General features: G+C 34.8%; 1 protein-coding gene across 1 annotated transcript in view; it reads right to left on the minus strand.

The window, feature by feature from the left end:
- Positions 1-17638, minus strand: part of LOC106091386 (zinc finger and SCAN domain-containing protein 22) — a 91949-nt gene that overhangs the window by 20582 nt on the left and 53729 nt on the right. Inside the window, exons 2-4 of the mRNA XM_059365174.1 lie at positions 11833-12586; positions 11297-11674; positions 7848-8029 (exon numbers count right to left, since the gene is read on the minus strand). Of these exons, the coding sequence (XP_059221157.1) occupies positions 7848-8029; positions 11297-11674; positions 11833-12586 (1314 nt within the window). The remainder of the gene's footprint in view (positions 1-7847; positions 8030-11296; positions 11675-11832; positions 12587-17638) is intronic.

Consider the following 17638-nt stretch of genomic DNA (forward strand, 5'->3'; position numbering starts at 1 on the left):
GGATGAACTTTTTCTATAAAAAAGTTCATTGATGAACTTTTTCTATAAAAATGTTCATGGATGAACTTTTTCTATAAAAAAATTCATGGATGAACTTTTTCTATAAAAAAGTTCATGGATGATTTTTTTTTATAAAAAAGTTCATGGATGACCTTTTTCTATAACAAAGTATATAGATGAACTTCTTCTATAAAAAAGTTCATGGATGAACTTTTTCTATAACAAAGTTCACAGATGAACTTTTTCTATAACAAAGTTCATGGATGAACTTTTTCTATAACAAAGTTCATGGATGAACTTTTTCTATAACAAAGTTCATGGATGAACTTTTTCTATAACAAAGTTCATGGTTGAACATTTTCTATAAAAAAGTTCATGGATGAACTTTTTCTATAAAAAAGTTCATGGATGAACTTTTTCTATAAAAAAGTTCATGGATGAACTTTTTCTATAAAAAAGTTCATGGATGAACTTTTTCTATAAAAAAATTCATGGATGAACTTTTTCTACAAAAAAGTTCATAGATGAACTTTTTCTATAAAAAAGTTCATGGATGAACTTTTTCTATAAAAAAGTTTGTGGATGAACTTTTTCAATAAAAAAGTTCATGGATGAACTTTTTCTATAAAAAAGTTTATAAATGAACTTTTTCTATAAAAAAGTTAATGGATGAACTTTTTCTATAAAAAAGTTCATGGATGAACTTTTTCTATAAAAAAGTTCATGGATGAACTTTTTCTATAAAAAAGTTCATGGATGAACTTTTTCTATAAAAAAGTTCATGGATGAACTTTTTCTATAAAAAAGTTCATGGATGAACTTTTTCTATAAAAAAGTTCATGGATGAACTTTTTCTATAAAAAAGTTCATGGATGAACTTTTTCTATAAAAAAGTGCATGGATGAACTTTTTCTATAAAAAAGTTCATGGATGAACTTTTTCTATAAAAAAAGTTCATGGATGAACTTTTTCTATAAAAAAGTTCATGGATGAACTTTTTCTATAAAAAAGTTCATGGATGAACTTTTTCTATAAAAAAGTTCATGGATGAACTTTTTCTATAAAAAAGTTCATGGATGAACTTTTTTTATAAAAAAGTTCATGGATGAACTTTTTCTATAAAAAAGTTCATAGATGAACTTTTTCTATAAAAAAGTTCATGGATGAACTTGTTCTATAAAAAAGTTCATGGATGAACTTTTTCTATAAAAAAGTTCATGGATGAACTTTTTCTATAAAAAAGTTCATGGATGAACTTTTTCTATAAAAATGTTCATGGATGAACTTTTTCTATAAAAATGTTCATGGATGAACATTTTCTATAAAAAAGTTCATGGATTTATCTATTCTTTGTGAAGAAAAGTTCAATTATTTTATAAAAAACTTTGTCAATGATTTTGTTTGTAGAAAAGTTCATTCATTAACTTGTTTCTTTGGGTAAATTTCTTGCAAAATCCTATACCTACCCAAAAATTTGTTTCATAATTTTCGTTACGTATTTTTAGTTTTGCTTAATGTTGTGAATTTGATTTTTATTCACTTTCATTCGGTGAATTTAGCCTTAAGTGGGTGTTTTTGGCTTTATGCTTGCTTGAATGGGTGTTTTGTTTATTTTTGGTGTTTGTTTTTGTATGACCATCAACGAAATCGAAGACTAAAACGATAAAAATGTCTGGAAGACATTAAGGCGCTGATTTCTATCTTTCCACCAAGACTGCATAATCACACGAACGTAACCTTTTTCTGAGCATCGACCCCAAACGTAAACGAATATGCACAAGAAAAAGGTGAAAAGATATTTACGAAAAGAAAATTTAGCTTGCCTTAAAGAAGTAAAAGTCGAAGAAATTCGGGAGAAAAACCATATGGCTGTAGAAATCATAGCATCACAGAAAAGCATAAAAATGCTTGAGTGAATTTGGTTTCGAAAAAAATTTTAGTTAAACAAGAATATATCCTTAAACTGGAAGCATTGACAGACAAACAAAGTCCTGAATGTTATCCTCGAGTTGTTGCTCAGTAACATTTATTCATTTATCTTACTTTAACCTTGCCAAAAGAGAGAGAGACAGAGTGTGTATACGTGTGTTTGAGGCTATTTCAATATGGCAGTCAACAAGGAACACAGATTCCTTTTTTTCCCTTTTTTTTACTCCCCCACCCCTTGCCAAGGAAACGAAAAAATCGCAGACATTCGATGATATTTTCCTGATTGTATTTTGAGCTTTTTTTCTCTTCCTCTTTTCTAGGTAGTTGCCATTTTGTATAACTAAGGATAATCAAGATTTTTTTTACTGTACTTTCTTTGTATCAGTGGCGGCAGGGGTTGTTGAAGGGAGGACAAAATGGGGGGTTCATATATATGGGGTTGATTTTATTAGAGGTAGTTTTTATTGAAGCCCCACCATGACATGAACCATTTCATTGTAAATGGCAGTAACTCTTAATGTGGGTGTTTGGGGTATGTCTATTGAATATTGAGATGCAGTAGTATGCGTGAGTTTATTAATGCCCAAAGCAATGCTTGTGTATGTGTTTTGGTTGCCATATATATGTATATAAAAGTGCGGGCGCGACTAAGGGTAAAGCTTATAAAATCAAGTTGCCTTGACTAAATTTTTCATTGGTTGTCTGTGATTTTTTGTTGTGCTCTGTAGCAGAGACCTCGATTGAAGCTGACTTCGCAGTAGCTGCATGTGATGTTTTGTTAGCTTTTCCTTGTGTGTGTATGTTTTTGGTCTAAGGCTTGGAAAGAGCAAAAGAGAATAACTGTTGAGCTAGGACAATAAGAAAACACATTCTCTCATTTGTAGAGTTGCCAAAAGAAATATTTTGTATAAAAAACTATTTGTTGACAATTTGTTTTTAATTTAATTTAATTTCATGTAAATTTTATACATTGGATTTGAATTTTTAATTTTAATTTTTTATATGATTTTTTTTTCATTACTTTATTTTATCTTCTTTATTAATTTAATTTAATTTTATTCTATTTTATTTTATTTTATTTTATTTTATTTTATTTTATTTTATTTTATTTTATTTTATTTTATTTTATTTTATTTTATTTTATTTTATTTTATTTTATTTTATTTTATTTTATTTTATTTTATTTTATATTATTTTATTTTATTTTATTTTATTTTATTTTATTTTATTTTATTTTATTTTATTTTATTTTATTTTATTTTATTTTATTTCATTTCATTTTATTTTATTTTATTTTATTTTATTTTATTTTATTTTATTTTATTTTATTTTATTTTATTTTATTTTATTTTATTTTATTTTATTTTATTTTATTTTATTTTATTTTATTTCATTTTATTTCCTCTTATTTCATTTCATTTCATTTTATTCCATTTCATTTCATTTCATTTTATTCCATTTCATTCCATTTCTTTCCATTTCATTTAATTTTATTTCATTTTAATTTATTTTTCTTTATTTTTTCTTATTTTATTTCATTTCATTCCATTCCATTTCATTTCATTTCATTTTATTCCATTTCATTTCATTTCATTCCATTTCATTTTATTTTATTTCATTTCATTTCATTCCATTTCATTTCGTTCCATTTCATTTCATTCCATTTCATTTTATTTAATTTTATGTTATTATTCTTTATTTTTTCTTATTTTATTTCATTTCATTTTATTCCATTACATTTGATTTCATTTCATTCCATTTCATTTCGTTTCATTCTATTTAATTTTATTCCATTTCATTTCATTCCATTTCATTCAATTGTATTCCATTTCATTTCATTTTATTTAATTTTATTTCATTTCAATTCATTTCATTTCACTTCATTTTATTTTATTTTATTATCTATTAACGGACAGGAGCTTTCATATACTTTCACATATCAATGAGTGCTGTATAGGTGGCCTCCTATTTATAGCCAAGTCTGTACGGCGTACCGCAGTGCGACATCTATTTGGCGAGAAGTCTTTAAATGCCAGCATTAGGAGTGGATAGCCACGGTTGAAAATTTTTCTGATGTTCTCGGATTCGAACATAGGCGGACATGCTTTTATTTTAAATATTAAAAATTTGTTTTATTTTAGTTTAAATTTTATTAAAAATTTTAGGTTAATTTTAGTTCAGACTTAACTTTTATTTATTTTTTTTAAATTTTACTAAGGCAGCCCTTCATCTTACTCTAAAAATTGAAAAATGCATTTATGCTTTCTCTCCTAGAGTACTTTTTACACTTGATATATAGGAATTCTCCTCTCGAATGGGGTGTTTTTGTTCAAGAGCTTCCATTTGATTGCATTTCTACGCCACCATCAGTGTTGTCAAGGTGCGGCGCTTTCATTTTGTGAACTTACAAAAGATTAAACGAAAAGCTTTAACACATAGTGGGAGAGAAAGAGAGCGATTTTATGTTTGTGTGTGTGTGTTTGTGAAAGAACATATTGTTTGAATAGTAGGGAGAGATTTTTCTCCCAAATGGCGCGCTGATATGTCATGTGAAGCCCCTGTTGGGGTTTCTCTTTCTCTCTCTCTCTCTTTAGCTTGAATTCCTTGCCATGATTTTTCAGAGATTTGTCATTTTATTTTTTCCAGACTCTAAAATGGTTTCTAAAAGGAAGTTCTTTAGGGGCATGCTCTGGTTTGAGTAGGGATAACGATTGTTTGTGTTGTGATTTTTTTTTGTGCAACACCCTTCCCCCACCAAGCCGTTCATAGCCATTAGCACCAAGCATATTTGGGATCCCGTGTCGTCATCAACACTAAAATAGGATTTTTATGGAATTTATGCGTAAGAAGGGGAGATATATACAAATACACATACATCAGAGCGGCGAATATTGTGAAAGTAATAGGAAAGGGGATGAGGGGATCCTGTTGATATAAAACTCTCTACCCATTGATGGGGGTTTTTTTTTTAGTAAATGTGAAGTGTGTATAGCTGCAGTGTGTCCCATAACACATGTGGTCCTTCAGCCTTGTGTTATACATATACATGTATTTGCTTGTATGTGTATATAAACATGCTTATATACAATTCCTATATATACGTGAGGGTATGTTTGGGCTGTCATTTGGCTGGCTTGTGTCTCTGCTGTGTTTTTTTGTTTTTTGATTTTTTTTTTTTTTGGATTAGCGTTCGCATTTTGTGCTGATTTTTCATTTATTAAATTTATGTGGTTTTTTTGCTTGCACACACACACACGTACTATCATATATTCTCTTCTATATGTACTTTGTATAATTTTATGCCATTGAATGGTGGCAGCAGATTTTGATTTAACTTTTCTGGGATTTAATGTAGATATTTTCAAATTAAATTTAGCTTAGATTTGTGCCAACACAAATAAAATATTCACATAAACATGCATATAAATCTGTGTGTGTGTGTGTGTGTATTTGAGTGAGTGTTTTAGTTTTATTTTAATTTAAATTTCAATTCTCCTTGGGAAACAAATTTCAACAGAGATTTAGATGATTTAGCCAATATGCTAAATTGTTTTAGAAAAAATTGCATGGGCTAAGCAATGGAATGGCTTTGACTTCTTGAAGCTATCGAAAGGCCATATTTTGTCCCATTGTCATAAAACTTAAATGATGGAATAATATGCTTTTGTTATCATGAGTAAGAGTCATATTATGACAGTTAGGGCAATTATTTGAAAAGTGTTATAACATTTTTTAAAGTCTTTTCGATGGTGTGTAGAATGTAAAATTAAAGCACAGCAATATTAGACAAACAAGCAGTAGAAAATATTCATGTATATTCATGTTAAGGCAATTATTTGAAAAGTGTTATAACATTTTTTAAAGTCTATTCGATGGTGTGTTAAATGTAAAATTAAATCACAGCAATATTAGACAAACAGGAGGTAGAAAATATTCATGTATAACAGTATAACACTTTTCGCATAATTGCATTAACTTTAACACAATGGCTTAATAACAACAACCAAGAGTGATTTTATAATATGGACTTGCTGGAGTCGTAAGAAAATGATTAAAGCAATCAACAACTAAGTGTTATACTGTAATACAAGTGTTTTTAAAGGCTGTCTATAATAAAGTGGAAAGACATTTAAGTGTATAAGAAAATGGAAATGGCGAAATCGAATCAGAAGAATCATACTTTCGACATTGCAAAGAAATTCATGTACAAGAGTCTAACACATTTCGTATATTTGTATTAACTGCTATACAATGGCTTAATAACACAAGCAAGAGTTATTTAATAATATGGGCTTGCTAAAATCATAATATAACACTTAAAGCGATTATCATAAAGGAGTTATACTGTTATACACCGCTTAAAATGGCTGCTTATTATTAAATGGAAGTACATTTTATGTGTAAAAGTGGAAACGGCCAAATCGAATCAAAAAAATCATACTTTCCACGTTGCAAAGAAACTCATGTATATGAGTATAACACATTTCGGATATATATGTGCTAACTGTGATACAAGGCTTAATAACATAAGTTAGAGTGATTTAATAATATGGTGTTGCTTGAGTCATAATATAACAGTTAACGCAATTATCATATAGGAGTTAAACTGTTATACACCGTTATCAAAGGCTAACTATTATAAAGTGTAAAGACTTTTTATGTATATAGAAAGATGGAAATGGCAAAATCGAATCAGACGAATCATGTTTTTGATGTTGCAAAGAAGGTTATGTATAAGAGTATAACACATTTCGGGAAATTGTACCAACTGTTATACAATGACTTAATAACACAAGTTGGGGGAATTTAATAATATGGTATTGCTTGAGTCAAAATATAAGAGTTAGCCCAATTATCATATTGGAGTTAAACTGTTATACAATGCTTTAAATGGCTGTCTATTATTTAATGAAAAATTTTATAAGTACAGAACAGAAGGAAACGCCTAAATCGAATCAGAAGAATCATGCCTTCGACGTTGCAAAGAAGTTCATGTGTAAGAGTATAACACATTTCGGAAAAATTTTACTAACTGTTATACAATAGCTTCAGAACCCAAGTTAGAGTGATTTTATAATGTGGTATTGTTTGAGTCATAATATAACAGTTAACGCAATTATCATATAGGAGTTAAACTGTTATACAACGTTTTAAAAGGCTGTCTATACTAAAGGGAAAGATATTTTATGTGGATAGACAGATGGTAGTGGCCAAATCAAATCCGAAGGTAAACAAGTTCTCAAATTTTTGATGTTGTAAAGAAATGCAAAGTAGTTTTATATATCTTCTATCCACCACGGCGTTCTTAGGGCAAAAATATACTAATGTATGACAACGAAACATACTCCAAATAATTGTATAAAGTGTTATACAAAGATTCCATAGCAAAAAATTAATGCAAATGAATAGAAATGAGAGAAGTAAAAAGAACTTCTTCACAAAGGAGGTGTCGGACTGCGGCATGCCGTTCGCAATCGGCTATAAGAAAGGAGACCCTTATCATAGAGTTTAAACTTGAATCGGGCAGCACTCATTGATATGTGAGAAATTTCCCCCTGTTCCTCAATGGAATGTTCATGGGCAAATTTTTGCATTTTTGGTACTGTAAATGCAGATTTTGCCCATAAACGCTCCACTAAGTAACAGGAGCAAACCTCTCACATATCAATGAGTGCAGTCCGATTCAAGTTTAAGCTCAATGATAAGGGGCTTCCTTTTTTATAGGCGATTGCGAACGGCTTGCCGTTGTGCGAAACCTCTTTGTGGAGAAGTTTTTGTTACTTCTCTTATATATTCTTCCCAACAATCCCCTTGCCTCAAAACGTCCATTAATATGTAACAAAAATGAAAATTCCTTGGTTTTTAATTAAGATTTGTTTTCTGTGGCTTGCGTTTCCCACTTAATTTGCTGCACTTACCTGTATGAATGTACGTATGTTTCTTCATATCACTCTTTTGGTGGAAACGTTTGCCGCAATAACTGCATGGAAATGGTCGTGTATCACTGTGTATCAGCAGATGAGTGGACAATGTGCTGGAACGTTTAAAACGTTTGCCACATTGTTTGCATTCAAAGACTTTTTCGACATTATGAACAGCCCTGAACAGCAAAAAAAGGGTTAGAATCCACCGAAAAAGAGACAAAAATATATAACAAAAATACAGAATTATTATAATTAGTTAAAAGGGCTTAAGTAATGTGGGCAAAGGATACAAAGGCAGACTACACTCAGAAAAAATTAAGCTAGTACCCAATATTAGGGAAAACGAACTACATGTTGGAAAAATAGTTAAAAGGTTTAGTATTGTTGTTAAAATTAAAAAGCCATGGCCATGGTGTGACCGAATTTGACTGTATTTAGTGCAGTAACTGAGAGTCGTAACAGAACACTATGTGCAAAATTTCAGTCAAATCGGATAAAAATCGCGGCTCGTGAGGGCTCAGGCAGTCAAATCGGGAGATCGATTTATATGAGAGCTTTATCATGTTGTTGACCGATTTGAACCGTACTTGGCACAGTTCATGAAAGTCATAACAGAACACTATGTGCAAAACTTCAGCCAAATCGGACAAAAAATTGTGGCTTCCATGGGCTCAAGAAGTGAAATCGGGAGATCAGTTAATATGGGAGCTATATCAGGTTAAAGACCCATTTGGACCGTACTTGCCGCAGTTGTTGGAAGTCATAGCGGAACACTATGTGCAAAATTTCAGCCAAATCGGACAAAAATTGTGGCTTCAGGGGCTCAAGAAGTCAAATCGGGAGATCGGTTTATATGGGAGCTATATCCAAATCTGAACCGATATGACCCATTTGCAATCCCCAACGACCTACACCCACATAAAGCATCTGTGCAAAATTTCAAGCCGCTAGCTCTACGCATTCGACCGCTATCGTGATTTCGACATATGGACGGACAGACGGATATGGCTAGTTCACATCAGAATGTCGAGATGATCGAGAATTTATATACCTTATGGGGTCCTAGATAAATATTTCGAGGTGTTATAATGGGAATAACTGGATAAGTATACCCCCTTCATTTGGTTTGGGTATAAAAAGGCATTAAGTGCGGTTGGGCCGAATACCACCTTTTGTCATAATCCGGTGAAAAGTGCATAATTAATGCCCCCATAGCAGCTATATCGAAATATGGTCCGATTTGGACCAAATTCGGCACGGACATTGAGTGTAAGTAAAAGTCATTGATCAATATTGTAAAACAAAATATTGGTCTGTTTTGGTAGCACTATTCATATATAGACCGATATGAATCAAGACCCTGAGGCAAATTTCAGCGAAATCGGATTATAAATGCGCCTTTTCTTGGGCCAAGATTTTAAATCGAAAAATCGGTCTTTATGGCAGCTATATCCAAATCCTGACCGATCTGGGTCAAATTGAAAAGGGATGGCGAAGAGCCTAATACAACACACTGTCCCAAATTTCGGCGAAATCGGACAATTAAGGCACCTTTTATGGACCCAAGACCTTAAATCGAGAGATCGGTCTATATGGAAGCTATATACAAATCTAGACCGATCTAGGCCAAATTGCAGATAGATGTCGAGGGGCCCTACACAACTCACTGTCTTAAATTTCAGCGGAATCAGACTACGAAAACGCGCCTTTTATGGACCCACGACCTTAAATCGAGAATTGGTCTATATGGCAACTGAATCCAAATCTAGACCGATCGGGACCAAATCGATGAGGGTTGTCGAAAAGCCTAACACAATACACTGTCCCAAATTTCGACGAAATCGGACAGTTAAGGCGCCTTTTATGGACCCAAGGCTTTAAGTCGAGAGATCGGTTTAAATGACAGTTATATCCAAACCTTAACCGATCTGGGCCAAATTGAAGAAAGATGTCGAAGGGCTTAACATAACTCACTGCTTCAAATTTCGGCGAAATCGGACAATAAATGCGCCTTTTATGGGTCCAAAACCTTAAATCGAGAGATCGGTCTATATGGCAGCCATATCCAAATCTGGACCGATCTGGGTCAAATTGAAGAAAGTTGTCGAAGAGCATAACACAACTAACTGTCCTAAATTTTGGCTAAATCGGACAACAAAGGCGCCCTCTATGGGTCGAAAACCTTAAATCGAGAGATCGGTCTATATGGCAGCTATATCCAAATCTGGACCGATCTGGGCCAAATTGAAGAAGGATATCGAAGGGCATAACACAACTAACTGTCCCAAATTTTGGCTAAATCGGACAGTAAATGCGCCTTTAATGGGACTTTTATGATTAAATGCGCCCTTATGGACCTTTTATGAAAACCTTAAATCGAAAGATCGGTCTCTATGGCAGCTATATCCTGGACAAATCTGAGCCAAATTGAAGAAGGATATTGATGAGCCTAACACAACTCACTGTTCCAAATTTCGGCGAAGTCGGATAATAAATGCGCCTTTTATTGGCCCAAAACCTTAAATCGGTCTTTATGGCAGCTATATCCAAATCTAGACCGCTCTGAGCCAAATTGAAGAAGTATGTCGAAGAGCCAAAAACACAACTCACTGTTCCAAATTTCGGCGAAATCGGACAATAAATGGGCCTTTTGTGGGACTAAGACCTTAAATCGGCGGATCAGTCTAGGTGGGGGCTATATCAAGGAATAGTCCGTATAGCCCATTTTCGAAATTTACCTGCCTAGGGACAAAAAAGAATCTGGGCAAAGTTTGAGCTCAATATTTCTACATTTAAGGACTGTAACGTGATTTCAACAAACAGACGGTCAGACGGACGAACAGACGGAATATTTTGGGTTGCCCAAAAAGTAATTGCGGATTTTTCATATAGTCGGCGTTGACAAATTTTTTCACAGCTTGTGACTCTGTAATTGCATTCTTTCTTCTGTCAGTTAGCAGCTGTTACTTTTAGCTTGCTTTAGAAAAAAAGTGTAAAAAAGGTATATTTGATTAAAGTTCATTCTAAGTTTTATTATAAATGCATTTATTTTCTTTTAAAAAATCCGTAATTACTTTTTGGGCAACCCAATATATGCACTGTAGGGTCGGAAATGGATATTTCGATGTGTTGCAAACGGAATGTATATACCCTCATTCTTCTGGGGTGAGTATAAAAAGTCATTCAAAGAATGTGTATAAGAATCGGTCCGGCCGAACTTAGCTCTCTTTTACTTATTTTAAATAAATTCAACAAAAAACATTTAAATAAAATTTTTTCTTCAGTGTAACCAAGCACATAACACTCCAATGTCAGCTAGACTCTTATTGCAAAAGGACATTTAGATGTTTTCCCTCTTCAGCATGTATGAGTACATATACCACAACCATAGTAATAACAAAACAAACAAAAGTTTATGTAAAAAGAAGCCGTTTTGCACTAACCTGTGTTGACTTAAACTAACTTCATGACCAAAGGTCTTATTGCACAGCTCACAGGCGTAGGGTTTTTTGCCATGATGTGTCCTTCTCGAATGGACTTCCAGGCCATGGGGGGTGGAGAACATCTTTTCGCATTTCATGCATGAGTACAGGTCACTGAATTGCGGTAAACCGGGCCATTTCGAGGCCATATGGTGGAAGTGATGCAAATGGGCAGGATGAGCGGCCAAACCCAAATGAGTATTCGGCGGTAGACCATTGGAGCCGCCGGGAGCACCATGAGCGCCAGCAGGATTGCCAGCTGAATTTTGGTGGGCTGTTTGCAGAGGCACCATTAAGTTACGCAATCTAAAGAGATCTTCTTGGGAGGCGGGATGATAACTAATCAGCAAAAGGCAAATGCAACGAGAAATAGAATTGGCACACAAATGGGAAAGAGTTAGTCAGGGCATTTAATGTAATTAAAATGTGTTCTTGTGGAAACCACGGCCAGCCAGCCATGGCTTAACATGTTTTAATTATGTTGGAGCAACTCTTACCTTGAACTTAAACCAGATTGCTGCTGTTGACCCTGATGAAAGGCAAAGGCGGCAAAAAAGGGAAAGGCAGGCGATAGAAATGGCCTCTGAAACATGGCCTGTTCATATTGTCCCGCCGGATAGGCCTGACGAAATGCCTCAAAGGGATCACAACCCGCCGGATGGGAATGTAGCGTGGAACTTTTATGACTACTATCGTCTTTGCGCAACAAAGCAGATACCGAAAACATTTCAGACTTTTTGGGACTAGTACGACTACTGCTGCCATTGCTGCTTATCATTTCATGGGTATTATGGGCACTTGAGGGTCTGGAAGCTGGATGTCGTGGTGGCAGCGGCGATGCAGGTGGTGAATCAACTTCCAGTTCTACTGAGCTGGAACGTGATCTGGAGCGGGAGTGAAGAGAACGTCGACATGTGCTGTCATCGTCCAAATCGATTTGTGACGATGACGAACGGGAGAGACTACGTGATCTTGAGCGGGAGGCACGTTCATACAGACGTTCCGCCTCTAAACTTGCCAAGGGATGATGATGCAGGGTAACACCATTATTATTATTGCTGGCATTTTCCAATTTCCATTGTAGTATGTGATTTTTACTTAACATGGTTAGGCTGTTATTGTTGGTCTCCTCTTTGATAAGTTTATTGGAATTTGCTGCAACTGCTGCGGCGGCTGCTGCTGCCACCGCAGCATTGTGGACCTGTAGGTGTTCAGTCTTGACGAGACGATTTATGCTGAAGGCAAGTTCATCTGAAAGGAGAAGAAAATAAACTTTTAAGGTCAAAGGGAGGGCAAATAGCTTTAGGAAATCAAGTTGCTAGAATTTTAAATTTATAAATATTTTCAAAATTTTTTAATGTTTTTTAAAGGATTTTATAAAGGCGATTTTGTGGTACATATAATGGCCGTACAGCTGACTGCATTTTAATGAAATTGGCACCAATCGAAAGTAGTTTTTCCAGAGAAGCGACTAATGTATATGAAAATTAATTTTCCTTAAAGAAAATCAATGAAAATGAGGAATAAATTTCCAATAAAAGAAGAAGAAGCATAATCACGCCAAATTTTTGTTGGTTTTTTTCTAAAGCATTCGTTATGAGTGTGAATGCAAAGTCATAGGTGGGAGTATTAGTGGTGAGAGTAAGAGAAACAAATGGTGCGAGAGAATAAGAGTAAAGATTATCACTATTTAGGTCGAGACGTTGTGAGAGTATGATGTGCGTGGCCCTACTTGACATGTAAATCAGCCAATTTCTTAGGGCTTGTTTATGGCGTGCGAGGCATTTGAATTTTTTATTGTTGTTGTTGTTTACAGGTCATATGCAGTAGGTGGGATTTATAAATGCGGGTTTGGGATTGGGTGGGATTTATAAATAACGTCCAAACTGCTGAATGAATTTTAATGTAATTGACATGAAGCGAAATATAGTGCTCCCATATAAACCGGTCTCCCGATTTGACTTCTTGAGCCGCTGGAAGACGCAATTTTTGGCCGATTTGGTTGAAATTTTGCACATAGTTTTCCGTTATTACTTCCAACAACTATGCCAAGTACGATCCGAATCAGTCTTTATCCTGTTATAGCTCCTATATAACCCGATCTCCCGATTTGACTTCTTAAACCCCTGGAAGCTTAAATTTTTCTCCGATAACTGTGCCAAGTACGTTCCAAATCGGTCTATAACCAGATATAGCTCCCATATTTTAGTAGAAACCATGATGGTGGGTTTCCAAGATTCGGCACGGCCGAATTTAGGACGCTTTTACTTGTTCAATATCAGAAGGGGGTTGTTTGAGGGACTGCATTGCCACTGAACTACCCCAAACGGGATGTAATATGGGGTCTCGAATGGAAGGTAGAACAAATCTGACGTCAAGTTTTCGTCATGCAACGAGGGTTTTACAAATAGAGTACGAACCTTACTTTGACATATAGATTCAACTTTCAGAGAGTTATACTCCAAAAGACACCAACAGACATGTAGTCTTACTAAAACAATATAGGGCTCAAATTCAAGGTCTTTGAGAATAGAGAAGGAATTCGACATCGAAATTTTAGGTAAACAACCTCAAAACTGCTCGAAAGGACACGTTGCCGATATGAAAAAATCTGGGTATAAATGAAGTAGTTTTAGGGGTAGAGTAAGAAAATAACATTCCATCCTTTTACAAGTAGCTGAGAGTGCGCCTTATACCTAAGTTGACATGTAGCCCTGTAATGGCAATATGATATTCAAATGAAGGATACATGGCAGTAGGGTCAAAATTTGTTCCGTCCACATGTGAAAGCCTTAAATAGTTGTTGTTGCTGGAGCAGTGTGTTGTTAACCGAGGCATCACCCCTTGCCGACGAAGCATTCCATCGGGTCAATAAAAAAAAGTTGAATCCAAGTAGATGGGGGGCCGCCCCCAAACTCCCTCAAACTGACATATTGGACGTTCATTTCAATATGGGACTCAAATGAGAGGTATTCGGGAGTAGATTTCGAATCTGGCATACAAAATCAGATCGAAGTATAGTGGGTCACGCCACCCCTCAAAAAGCCATTAGACCCATTATGACTATATGATACTTGGCTGAACCGATCTTCTTAAAATTTTCATAGATTGTGTACGTTTGTCTGGAAGGAAACATAGACTATATAATTTTTAGATATCAGGTGGAGGCGGAACCTCCCCCTTACCCCAGAAACGCCACCCATATCCGAAAGTGGTTCGATAGTCACAATAAGGGTATCACATGAATGGTATTGTAGACCAGAAAACGAATTTGGTATTAAAATCTGGCTCCAAGTACCCAGCGGGCCCCCCAACCCCAAGACTCCTCTAAACAGATATATTCGAAGTTCATGTCAATATTGGACTCAAAAGAAAATTATTAGGCAGTAGATTACAAATATGGCATAAAACATTAGGTCCAAGTATGGGAGGTCGCCTACCTCCAAATACCCCCAAATGGGTATATTAGCCGACCATGGCTATATGGGACTCAAATTAAAGGTATTTGGGAGTAGATTACGAATATGACATTACAATTTGCGTTTAAGTATAGGTCACGCTTTTCCTCCTTAAGATACGTCATTATGGGACGCAAATGAAAAGTATTTGAGAGTAGAAAATGAATTTGATATCCAATTTTGGAGCCAAGTGTTTTGGAGTATGCCCTAAAGAACCCCCTAAACTAAACTTCAAAAACTGAAAACAAAACACCCTCCATACGGTTCATATTTACATGTCATAGCAATATGGGGTTCAAATTAAAGTGATTTGGAAGTGGAGCATGAATTTGATATCCATATCTGGGTCAAAATGTCTGAGGTGCCATCCCTCCCCTAGAAAGCTCTTCTCATTGCCCTAATTTTTGAAAACACCACGAACTGAGCAGGGGCAAACTTCTTACCCATCAATGAGTGCTTTCCGTTCAAGTTTAAACTCAATGATGAGGGACCTTTTTTATAGCCGAGTTCGAAAGGCGTCCCGCAGTGCGACACCTTTTTTGTGTAAAAAATTTTAAATTACCATGCATGGCGTTTTACCTCGCAAATGTCGCCAACATTAAGAGGGTATAAAAACGGCTTTGTCCGATGTTATTTCCAAGATTCGAACGAGTTCAGCGTCACAGGCTACAATCGCACGAATTCGATATCCTTATTCAGGGCGAAGTGTCCCCACCCTAAAAAAATATTAGAGAGTTAAAGAAGGTGCAGCGGAGCTTGTGGCTCTATAAAGTTACTTTTGTAGCGATCCATCCTCCTTCGTTTCTCACCAAACGAACAATTCTCACCAAAAAAAAAAAAAACAGTTTGGGTTAAGTGTCTGTGCGGTTGCACAATCTTAACTTCTTGAAATATGCACTGCATTCAACCGAAAGGTATTGTATGCCAACAATATGGAGTATATTTGAAGTCAAGATACACCCATGATACCTAGGAGTTTTAATTATAAATGTAGGTAAATATTTATTCTGTGTATTGAAGGAGGCACAGCGAAGTGTCCTTAAGCGGGCTAGTATTTATAAAATATTTTTTTAAAAAAATTTTAATATTTTCTAAATATTTTAATATTTTTTAAATAATTTTTAAATATTATTTCAATATTATTTTCTTTTTAATTTTAATATATTTTGAATATTTTAATTTTTTTTATATTAAGACAGATATTTTCGATTTTTATGATAACTTGGATTTGAGGTCTTTAGCCAAGACAAATTTGTTTATGAATGGGTGTCACTCAGCTGAATGCAGTTCGGACTCGGATACTTTTGCTAAAACTTAAATAGATCATCACTCACTAATAAGGGTGAAGAGTCTCGTAGATCCTTTATATGCAAAAGCCTTAGCAAAATTCCAAGTCTGGTCCGCTTTGGTCAAAAACCTGATACAGTTTCCATACGAAACGATCGACAGTCCTCCCGAACTTTCAACATAGTCCTATATGGATTTCCCTAAAATTTTACATATTTCTAATAAAAGTCCTATAAACAGAAAAACTTTTTTTCCATATGATAAAGTCAATACAAAGTCTTTCCCCTTTTACACCTTATAAATTCCTTAGCTCCTCTATATGTTATCAAAAAAACAAGTTTTATGTCTCATGAAAGAAGGAGCAACTTTGAGAAAAGAAGGAGTTTTCCTCTCCTTTCTTCACGGTTTATAGGTTTTTTTTTTTCTTCCTATTTTGTCATGCTCCATTTAGCCGGGTGTGGACAAGAACAGATGTTCTCTATTCCATTGAAACGCATATTAAAATGATTAACACCCTGCCAACAAAGGCGAAATAAGGTAGGAGGGGGCTTCAACAAACACCAACAGAATGATAGCTCAAGGCTTGAAAGAGATGTAAGGCTGTATTGCCTTGCATATATTTTGACTGCAATATCAAAAATCATGAGGCTGGCAAAAGGCAGTTTCAGCAAAATCATCATCACAACATCATCGCTATCATTGCCAGCACAGCCTCAGCCAAATGAAGGCTTAATGATACAGCATAGCATATCCAGTGAAGGCTAAAGCTGATTTGTTGAAGGTTTTAGCCTTGATACTTTGTCAATACATACACATAATGCCCCTGTGTACGCTTGGGTGTGTGTACAAAAATAGGAATAGGAAATTCTATGTCTGATTTGTTGTGTCCTTTGATTTTGGTTCATGATGATGACAATGAGGGTGGCATATCGATGGAAGGTATTAATGCTCATGTAAGGTGGATTAGTAGATTTTGCCTCTGCATTCCCTTTCCTCGCCGCCACACAATCAATGTAAAAATAATTATGTTTCGAAATTCGATATGGTAAAGTAGCCAGGCATTGCGTTGTATCCTATGAACGACCTACAGACAAACGAACTCATGGACTAACATTTGGCCTATCATGAATTTCATTTTGTTTGTGTGTTGCGTTTTTTTTCACATTTTGTTGGCGAATTTGACTCATATGTGGCTATATTTGTTCATATGATATTCCAGCGATTTGTCACTGATGTTTTCGTTGTGTCTACAAAACAGGTGGATTGTGGCTGCAGATAGCTTCAATGGTTTCAAAGGCAAAGGGGTTGATTTTTCATATCAGTGGCACTAAAATAGAAAGGAGAGGCAGTGGAGGAAAAGGGTTTTGGATGGACATGATTAATGGTTTCATGGTCCATAATTTGCAATGAGATTTTAATTGTTATTTGAAAAATTGTTTCATCTGATTCGGAAGATATAATAAAAGGGGTTAATGATTTGGTACACAATAGAAAGTAGAGGGGTAGAAAAAACCTGAAGGCAAGTAACGGGCAGTCAGTTTGATTTTAATGTAAAGAA

Source organism: Stomoxys calcitrans, chromosome 3 (genome assembly GCF_963082655.1).
Source record: "Stomoxys calcitrans chromosome 3, idStoCalc2.1, whole genome shotgun sequence".
In the NCBI taxonomy this organism is placed as follows: domain Eukaryota; kingdom Metazoa; phylum Arthropoda; class Insecta; order Diptera; family Muscidae; genus Stomoxys; species Stomoxys calcitrans.